Source organism: Frankliniella occidentalis, unplaced genomic scaffold, assembly GCF_000697945.3.
Source record: "Frankliniella occidentalis isolate FOCC.00 unplaced genomic scaffold, Focc_3.1 Scaffold60, whole genome shotgun sequence".
In the NCBI taxonomy this organism is placed as follows: domain Eukaryota; kingdom Metazoa; phylum Arthropoda; class Insecta; order Thysanoptera; family Thripidae; genus Frankliniella; species Frankliniella occidentalis.
Window position 1 is genome coordinate 1,332,698 of NW_026267190.1, and position 9,680 is coordinate 1,342,377.

The 9,680-nt window shown below is 38.6% G+C and overlaps 3 protein-coding genes across 5 annotated transcripts in view; 1 reads left to right on the plus strand and 2 right to left on the minus strand.

Annotated features, from left to right (window-relative positions):
- LOC127748689 (uncharacterized PE-PGRS family protein PE_PGRS24-like) overlaps positions 1 to 1,217 on the minus strand; it is a 7,344-nt gene extending 6,127 nt beyond the window's left edge. The window contains exons 1-2 of the mRNA XM_052267868.1: positions 1,003 to 1,217; positions 3 to 929 (exon numbers count right to left, since the gene is read on the minus strand). Coding sequence (XP_052123828.1) covers positions 3 to 929; positions 1,003 to 1,164 — 1,089 coding nt within the window. The 5' untranslated portion in view covers positions 1,165 to 1,217. The remainder of the gene's footprint in view (positions 1 to 2; positions 930 to 1,002) is intronic.
- A 186-nt stretch (positions 1,218 to 1,403) lies between these two features.
- Positions 1,404 to 7,679, minus strand: LOC113209739 (calnexin). 3 transcript variants are annotated; one of them, XM_026427408.2, is made up of 12 exons: positions 7,519 to 7,679; positions 6,690 to 6,809; positions 6,425 to 6,590; positions 6,049 to 6,344; positions 5,804 to 5,971; positions 5,425 to 5,684; positions 5,113 to 5,344; positions 4,889 to 5,029; positions 4,117 to 4,236; positions 3,695 to 3,881; positions 3,533 to 3,603; positions 1,404 to 3,372 (listed from the first exon to the last, which is right to left on the minus strand). In XM_026427408.2, exons 2-12 carry the CDS (start codon positions 6,780 to 6,782, stop codon positions 3,310 to 3,312), a joined length of 1,797 nt encoding a protein of 598 aa, XP_026283193.1. In that variant the 5' UTR covers positions 6,783 to 6,809; positions 7,519 to 7,679; the 3' UTR covers positions 1,404 to 3,309. The 3 variants fall into 3 exon arrangements, with proteins under 3 accessions (XP_026283193.1, XP_052123859.1, XP_052123860.1); XM_052267899.1 differs by lacking the exon at positions 7,519 to 7,679 and adding an exon at positions 7,191 to 7,341; XM_052267900.1 differs by lacking the exons at positions 1,404 to 3,372; positions 3,533 to 3,603; positions 3,695 to 3,881; positions 4,117 to 4,236 and adding an exon at positions 4,458 to 4,604.
- Positions 7,680 to 7,814: 135 nt separating this feature from the next.
- LOC113209740 (ATP-dependent RNA helicase DHX30) overlaps positions 7,815 to 9,680 on the plus strand; it is an 11,753-nt gene continuing 9,887 nt past the window's right edge. The window contains exons 1-7 of the mRNA XM_026427409.2: positions 7,815 to 7,993; positions 8,076 to 8,419; positions 8,503 to 8,679; positions 8,772 to 8,820; positions 8,927 to 9,086; positions 9,190 to 9,400; positions 9,484 to 9,672. Of these exons, the coding sequence (XP_026283194.1) occupies positions 7,900 to 7,993; positions 8,076 to 8,419; positions 8,503 to 8,679; positions 8,772 to 8,820; positions 8,927 to 9,086; positions 9,190 to 9,400; positions 9,484 to 9,672 (1,224 nt within the window). The 5' untranslated portion in view covers positions 7,815 to 7,899. The remainder of the gene's footprint in view (positions 7,994 to 8,075; positions 8,420 to 8,502; positions 8,680 to 8,771; positions 8,821 to 8,926; positions 9,087 to 9,189; positions 9,401 to 9,483; positions 9,673 to 9,680) is intronic.

The window sequence follows — 9,680 nt, forward strand, 5'->3', positions numbered from 1 at the left end:
GCCATAATTCCTTGCTCTGCTTTGTTGACCCCTGTTTGTCTGATTCCAAGGGGACCTGCCCCTAAAAATCCACCCCCTGGAAGAACAGTCTGTGATTGGCCACTTGTTATACCTCCTATTTCAGCTTTGCTGACCGGCTGGAAGCCATCTCCTGTTATTTGTCCAATGCCAAGGGGGGCAGGTCCTAAGACCCCACCCCCAGGCTGGCCAGCCTGTGGTTGCCCACTTTCTACAACCCATTTCTCAGTTTGGCTGACCCGCTCAAAGCTACCTCCTGTTAACTGTCCAATTTCAGCAGGGCCAGCTTCCATTATTCCACCCCAGGGAAAACCAGTCTGTGGGTGGCCACTTGCCATAGTTTCTTGCTGAGCTTTGCTGACCTGCTGGAAGCTGCCTCCAGTTTGTCCGATTCCAGGGGAGCCAAGTGCTGATATTCTACCACCAGGTAGACCAGCCTGAGGTTGGCCGCTTGCTGTAGCCAATTTTTCAGTTTTGCTGGCCTGCTGGAAGCTACCCCCTGTAGGTCCGATTCCAGGAGGACCAGCTGCCAGCAGTCCACCCACTGACGGCCCAGACTGTGTCTGACCGCTCGCCATGAGTCCCTCCGCCGGTTTAGACACTTGCTTGAAGCTACCCCGTGCTTGCCCACTGCCTACCTGACCTGGCTGTCCACCCCCTGACGACCCGGACTGTGTCTGACCGCTCGCCATGAGCCCCTCCACAGCTTTAGGAGGTACTTGCTTGGAGCTACCCACTGCTTGCCCACTGCCTACCGGACCAGGTCCTTGCTGTCCCCCGCCGTTCGACCAGCTTTCCGGTAGGTTTCCTAGTATGGCATAATTTGTATTGAAGTTCCCCAGCTGTCCTGCGTGACCCCCTTGCAAGACGACCGGCAATATGGAGAGTACAACGGGCTGGACAAGCAGCATCTGCGGGCGTAGTGAGCCTTCGTCACATTAAGTCACTCTCTGTTGCCATTTGTTGTACCTGATCAGGTTTTACCTGCGAAGTCGTGGCTTTCATATCCGTTTCATCGACGAACGCACGCGCAGCTATCCTGGCTGTCGCTTTGGCTCTAGAGGGGATGCTCTTCTCCTTTACTGTGGTGGCCACCTTGTGCCCCTCGCCTATGGCGGTGAGGAGCAAAACCACCAGGACTCTCATCACTAGCCGTGCAGCCCCCGCGCATGGCAGTGGCCGGCAGTGGCACCTCACGTCCACCTCCCACTCACTTAACAGCGCTGATATCAAGCAGCAGCGGCAGCAGCAGCGGCAGCAGCGGCAGCAGCAGCAGCAGCAGCAGCAGCAGCAGCAGCAGCAGCAGCCGGCTCCGCTGTAGCGTCGGCGTCAGACCACAGCGCGAGGAAAATTAAAGTTTGTCTCAAGGTTAATTGGGAGTCGAATTTATAGAGAAATCAATTTATTTATTGTACACCCAGATTCACAGGCATCCAGTTATATAGCAAGATCTGAAACAGACATGAGTAAGAAATGTTATCAATCATAACATGAACATGACTAGATCTCAGCATAAAACATAAGACAGTTCACTCATGCCTGCTTTCAATGAGCAATTCATTGATATACACATTTTTTTAATAAAGAAAACAAAATTATGAGAGCTGAAGCAAACGGCGTAGAACACTAAAAAGAAGGGCATATTGTATGCAAAGCTATTACTGTAATTTCATGAATTTCTCTTTTTAAAAAAGTTTCGACAGGTATAAAGAACCATAGAAAGATAAATATTTAGATGATATATATAAAATTCATTATCTGCAAAGTATAACATAAGACGGCCTAACAGGCTTACATAGTTGACCTCCTTACAACTGCTTTATCTGATAGATTCTACATGGGGCTGTTGTAGTATCAATGAGAACCAGGACTAAATCAGAGAAGTGAATACTTTTTGGTAAAGAGAGGCAAGAGCTACGCAAACTGTTCAGAAATTTCTCAATTTATGTTCTTTCTCTGTAAAGTAAGTGCCTTGTTCTCCAGAATATTCTCAATAACAGTTTTAAGCAAGTGGGCTAGCAAGATATTAACAAGGTAGTTTTTAGCTTCGGCCCAAGACCATCTTGAGGTTGACTTAAATAATAGCAAACTTGAAAAGCATATAAATTTTTTTAAAACTAAAGCACACATTTGTTACTAAATGCATATTTATGATTCACAACATCAAACAGAAACACACGGTTCGAAGATTGAGCAGCTATAATTATAAATGTGGACTATTAGGCAGCTCATTGAATTATTTTACTTCCAAGATATTATAAGTGGACAATACAATACACTTGCATTGATGTGTAAAAGTAAGCTGTTATTCAGGACCAGAAGTGAGTGAATACTGAATGAGCACATTTTTGGGTCAAACATGGTATGGTAAGCGATCAGCAACAATAACTACTTTCCATATTTTAAAATAAACATTAAAAATTTGAAAGTAACAGCTTCCTAACTTCTACTATAAATCTTTGTACCCTTGCAAACACTAACAAACTGAAATCTGCGAATTCGTAGGGGAAATCCAAAACTTAACAGTCAAGTGAGGTTATGAATTATTTTTTAAAAAAGGAAAGTGAATGTTTTTTTTTTCTTTTTCTTTTTTTCTAAATTGTACAGTCTTGTTATATGGTCTTATGAGTATTTTAGTAGTTAGGTAATTCTAATCGGTGATTTTGAATGATCAAAAATCATAAACTGTGGTCATATTTCAAATTATATATATGCATTAACTAGGAAACTGCAAGGTACTTCAGAGATAATAAGGACAAAGATAAAAATGATTTAAAAATTAGGAAATTAAATAACCAGTTCAGTTACGTACAAGGCTCAAGTAGAAGTAATTAGTGAGAGTGCCAGCAAATCTCTCATTTCAAAACTCAGTAGCAGTATTATATACTAAACCTAACACAGGGAACTAATACACAAACTTAGGTATTTCAATAACTATGACAAGACAATATCAGAAGAACACATGATTAACATTCATACTAATATTCTCTAATACCATTTTTGGTTTTCATGTTTCCTTTAACATTCTCAAAAACCTTGAGCCACAAATGCATAATGTAGTTTTGGGATTCCAAGAAGTGTGCTCAAAAAAAATTAAGCACTGATAAATTGCATTGCAATATGAACAAAGGAATAATCATCAGTCCACTCAAAACTTTCTTTTTAACTTTGTCTGAAACATAAGCTGCACTTATCACATCTCCCCATAATGGTAAAGGAGCATTAAAACAAATCTATGTAGGAATGCCATCACCGTCATCCATGGTGATGATTGATGAGAGGATAATAATTTCAGTCTTTGCGTGTGCGCCGCTTTCGTGGTGAACGGGGAGCATCTCCAGACCCTTCAGCAGCCTGTACAAACAAATTTTTAATTTATACAAACAAGCCTTGAAAAAACTATACACTAAAATTTAAGGTCTTAACACGTTGAGTCCCAGGGGGGCCGATTTTACATGCTATTGTGGCCATATGTGTGGTCATGTGGGACTCAACATGTTAACTGAGCACTTACTGGCTCATTTTCCTGCAGATCCAATTGAGTCTTAGATGTTCTACTAGTTTCAGACGACGTGGCAGCTGTACCTTTAATCATTAAAACAACAACAAAATAATCAAAGATTGAGATAAAGAACAACCAAAATGAGAATTTTTTCTGTTGTGCTAGAAAATGTACCTGTTTCACTTTCATCATCACCATCGTCATCTTCCTCCTCCTCCTCCTCATCTTCTTCGTCTTCATCACCAAGCTGCTGCTGGTCATCTTGCAAGTCATCTTGCAGTTCATTTATGTCTTGCACATCATCAGCAAGATCCATGTCAGTCTTCTTTGCTCTTGCTGCTTTCTTCATTTCTTCTGATTCCTAAAAATATTTAGAAACTTTAGAAATATACTTGAGTGGTAAATAGACAATTTACATGCTTTACATAGATTACATTTGAAAGGCTAGCAGTGAATTATTACTACATCTTAATATTATTTTCTGAATCCTTTAAAACAGGACAGAATGCTAATAATTTATGTTGTACAGTGATAGGTATATAAAAGGAAAAAGAATAAGTGGTGTACTTAGAAAGAGAAAAAAGCAAAACACTTACAGAAGAACCGCAGAAAAATACGGCGATTAAAACAAGGGGAAGGCCAACAGCTACAATATAGATGGCATATAACCAGGGGTTATCATTGCTGTAGTTTATGATGCGGGTAACAAGGGATTCCTGTGAAAATCAACATAAAAACTAAGATAAACATATTCAAACAGATAATAGTCTTTGGGAGACAATACAGGTTTTCACTACAGACCATAAATACGTATTGTAATATTTAGAGGAAAGATAAAGGACTACAACAGTATCTAAATTGGTGAGCCTATAATCAATGTGAAGTGCCACAGGAGAAAAGCACATCAATTCTCACAAAACCCAGGGTACACTACTAAAGGCTCATTTATATTTTATACCTCCTTTACTTGACGGCAGAGATACCAAACATAAGCTGAGATAGGAACCAAGATGTACAAGAAGTATAAGGCCCACCATCCAGGTTTGTAATTCATAGACTTCATGACACGGCTCCAAACAGTTTTCTGTTTTCAAAAAGAATGTTGACGGGGAAAATAGAATGGATGGATGTGTCTGGGTAGAACATCTTTTAGACTAAAGACACAGTAGAGTCATAGTTAATCTGCTGCAGCCAGCACACAAAAGAAATCTGGTCAACCCATAACTTGAATCGTAGACAGACAGTTCCAGTATCAAGTAAAAATTAAAATTGAAGTGACTTGTTTTTAAATTGGTTGGTGTGATACTCAATAATAACTAAGAAGGAAGATCTATACTCTGCTGATGCATCAAGAAGCCTGATACTTACAGCACTTTGGTCAAGCTTCTTCCTCTTTAAGTCAAACGAATCAGCAGCATAGGCAGCAGCTACTGATGGATCATCAGTAATGAGAAGGTTGTCAAATAGAATCATGTTTGACATAGACCATAATTCAAAGCCAACAGCAGACTGCAAGGATAGACACAAGACAACTCATTACAAAAGAAAACCATTCCAAAATTAACATTGACGTCCAAATCTAACCAACGTACAATTGATGTCATTCTGAAAGGTGATTTGTCTTCAAAGAAATCAGGATTTGCAATGCGTCGGGGTTTCCAGCGGCCCTGATAATTAGGATTTGGGACAAGCGGTGCTCGCCACTTTCCTTTGTACTCAGGGTTATTTATCAAGGGTGGCGACCATTTTCCACAACCTGCAGCCTTCTCACAAGCTGGGTTAGGAATTAGAGGCGCTTCCCAATCACCATCCATTTCATTATCCCTGAAAAATAAGAAAATCAATGAATCATCATGCACTTTGGAAGCATAATGGTGAAATTCCGTTTGATTTCTTTTCCTTACCAATCATCAGGTTTTTCAGCATTTGGGTCAGGAATCATGTCTGGCTCATGGTCCAGCCAACCCTCTGGTTTTGTGGCGGTTGGATCTGGTATTTGTGCAGGAGCTGTTTCATCCCAGTCAGCAGGTTTGCGAGCGTCTGGGTCTGGGATCTTTTCAGTTTCATCCCAATCAGCAGGCTTTTTGTCATTGGGATCATCAATTTCAGCTGGAGGATTGACAGCTGGAGTAAAATCTTCCAGCAAACTGCCTTCTTTCACAATCTATAAAACATGTTGTTGAATCAGTTAAATATATATATAACCAGTAACCTACACTTCATAATCTCTTTGTCTTGTAACTATATGATCCCAAAATAACACAGAAAAAATTTCTGACTTACTTTGTGATCAACACTAATCTGGAAAGTATTGTCAGGGCGGATTATCAATGTGTACAGATGGGGCTGCTTATCTTTGAATGGTTCTTCCAGCCTTTCCTTGGGTTTTGAACAATGCTTTTCTTCAAAAGTACCATTCTTGGGATTCTTGTGTCGGAAGATAAAATGCAGCTAAGGAGTAAGACATTAACTGAATTAATAAAACATTCAGGAGCTAAGAAAAGGACAGTGTAACTAAGTCTACAAACCTTGTGGTCATTTCCACATTTGTCAGGACCAAACATGATGGAGTAGGGGGTTTTATCATGGAAATTACGCAAGTCATTGGTAGTTGAATCAACTGCGATAAGTTTAAGGTAAGAACCTCCACATTCCTGACCCTCTTGGAGAAGAACTTCATATTGCACAACCAATGGCTTGTCGTGGAAATGGAAAGTCTTCTTCAATCTTGATGAGATGGCAGCATGTTTAGCCTTTGACTTTAAGACTAAGCCTAAGTCTCCTCCAAGCCCATCCCTAACTGGAGGCTCAATTTCCCACACACCTGATAATTAGAAACCATTTTAATTAAAATGAAGAAACTTTCATCAAAATCTAGCAAAAACCAAGATTGATCAAACTTACCATCATACTTAGCAATATCTTCATCAATACCTTCTTTCTTAGCTTCTGACAAAACCCAATTTTTCTTAAATGCTTGTATGTCATCAAAATTCTCAGCAAAATGGTAGTGACCGTTGGGTTGAGGGCTGGTGTAATCCGAAGGATCTTCTACTTCGACTGTTACCTCCTAAGAAAGATAGAAGATAGATAATTACTCTTTCTGGAAATCAATGAAAGTAGAATGCTGATAGACTAAACTATACTAAGTAGAAAAAGCGTAACAAACCCCATCATCTTCTTTCTCTGCTGCTTGAGAGCAAGGAGACAGCAGCACAACTCCTATTACAAGCAGGCTCAAGAGCCTGTACCGACCCATCATGTTCTCCAATCTAGATATCCAGGACCTCTGCAAATTAAAACATTTAAATGTTTATATTTTGTTGGATCAAATTTGCTGATATGTGAATGATAATGAATAACAATTTAGTAACCTATATTATCTTGACATATTTTAGCTTTGAGATAAATTTAAAAGTAATAAACCAAGAAATCTTTTCTGAAACAATTTAAATTGTTCTTTTACAGTGTAGAACCGAAATGCTTCAGATGTTAATGGGATGATACCCATTAAACTGAGGGTAGAAATTTATTAGAAATATTCATAGCAAAGACTGATCACTTTCTTATAACTAGAAGAAATGATGAGTAAGGAAAAAAGGCCGAACAGCGGAACATCCAATTGAGAGTAATGTAATTTTCAACAAAGTGCTAATCTAATAAAGCATACCTCCACCTCCACTAAACCAACCACAACTACCTCACAAAGACTGATTCAGGAAATAACTTATAAGGAAGCAAACTGGAAGTAAAGAATGACTCATGAACAGGAAACTTTGAACTACCAAGCGAGCGGCAGCACAAATGACTTCCAAATATTTATCTTCCCATAAAATTCAACTGTGAGCGAACCGACGAGAGGAACTCTGCAAGTCATGAGGTTACGTTGCCATGGAGATCAATAACTCAAAATTTGCGGTTCAGATCAAATGTATTAAGTTTTAAGACTTACAAGCAGAAAAAATGAAGCGAAAATAAACAGTATTCTGAAAACATACCTTTTTTGAACGACAGCCGAAAGAGCCGGCCACACATCAGACGACCCACAAGCTTCAGACGTCTTCTTCGTCGACCAATCACAAACAAACAGTTGGCCGTACTTGCAGGAGCACCACCACATGAAAGTATGTAAGTACATCGAAAAATTACATTAAACGTTGAAACGGAGAAAACACACACAATAACGAAAAGATAAAAATTTCTATCAGGAGTGAAAATAATACGAAAAATAATAAAAACCTTCATTCATAGAATATTAGTTGTTTTTGAGGGAATGTTTACGCTCTTTGAAACTGATGAAGATATGAGAAACTGAACGTAACTGAACCTCGTGTAAGCTTCTGCTAGAATGTGCGTGAAAATAATTTACCAAAAAAACTATGTTTTCTGTGCTTGTATCCTCCGTCAGTCGTAGAAATTCACTGGTGAAATGCTCCATATTGTCGCAAACAAGTTTGCGGCTCCACAGGCATTGTATGACTACCTTTTTGAGAATGTTGATGTTTTTATTAAGGCGTAAGGTTATGTTTCTCTTAAATGTTAAACAACTTTACAGGTTTTCGACCGTGTCAACTGAATATTGGAAGTGATACTCAACCAAGCTTTTTAGTCAGCTTTAATTCAGTTAAGAAATTGTATACGACTCAGCATGATGGGCTCCAATCATATTCAACGTCTAGCAGTTTACTCACAACTCAAGATACCACTTCTAAAGCGTCGGAGATTTTTCCTCTTCCACTGTCAGCAATGAACAGTTTGAATCAACGACTGTCTTCAAAACTTGGTGTTTCATCTATACTGAAAGAACATTTAAAGAAAAGTAAAACTGGCTATGTTTGTGAGTTAGAACTTACTTGGCCACAACCTCTTAAGTTTTCTGCATTAGGAAAAAGAAAAGTGGTAAATGCTTATTATTTACTAGGTGACTTACAATACTTTTTCTTCTTTTGGACTTAAGCGTGTACTGTATTGTATATTTTCAGAATGCCCGGACTCAAGCAAGTCTACAAGCTTTACTGTGGTTATTTTCTCACAATTTTATTTATGAATCAGCCCAGCCAAATCTTACAGATCTTGCAGACAGTAAAAATAAACTGTTTATGTGCCTTGATAAATCTATTGTGACTGATATAGATGAAGTTCTAAAGGTTCATTCAAAAGTAGGTTCATTCAATTTTACATTTTTAACTATGTTTCCATTGGGAGGAAGAAAATGCTTAGACACAAAAATAATACTTGTTTATTTATGTAGGAGATTGTTCCAATACTCTCTGCACTTGAATGCAACACATTCTGTATGGGTAGGTACAGTAATTGAATCTATTTTAAATTATAGTGTGCCTATCATATTTGAATTAGTTAATGAAGCTAGTCCAGATCTGAAAATTACCTACAATTTAATTTTAGGTGACACTCATCAGCATGAACATATTCATCCAACCTTAGGCATTCCTTTCCCTACCTCTGAGGAATTGGAAGAATGGAATAAGGTATTACAGACATCAGTTACTAGTAATAAGAAAAACAAAGAACAGTTAGGGCCAGTTTTACCAATTGAAAACTATAGGTAAGTTCCTAAAATTTCTTATTTAAAAAAAATACAATGTGAAAAACAAGTTTTCTTAATTTTACCAAGGATGAATTTTTGTACCCTCCTTTTGGGTTTTTAGGAAAGAAATTTTGGAATCCATTGCCGAAAGCCGAGTAACAATTCTGAAGGGTGAAACTGGCTGTGGGAAAACAACTAAGGTACCACAATTTATATTAGAGGAAGCATTTGACTCCGGTAAAGGAGCATATTGCAACATTGCTGTCATTCAACCCCGCAGACTAACTACAGTAGAAACTGCAAAATATGTTGCAAAGGAGCGTGGGGAAAATGTATGCATACTTTATTTGCATTTCATTTTGATAGTCCAAATTTCTCTCTACAACAGGAATATGTTAATTGTATTTGCTTTCAGGTTGGTCAGTCTATTGGATATAGTGTTAAAATGGCAACAATCCTACCCTCCGTAGTTGGAGGCACAATCACTTTCTTGACTGGAATGAAGTTTGCCCACAAATTTACTGATAATCCTATGCTTCAAGGTATTTCACATGTTGTACTTGATGAAGTTCATTTGCGTGATATAGGGACAGATCTTGTGATGGTAAGTTA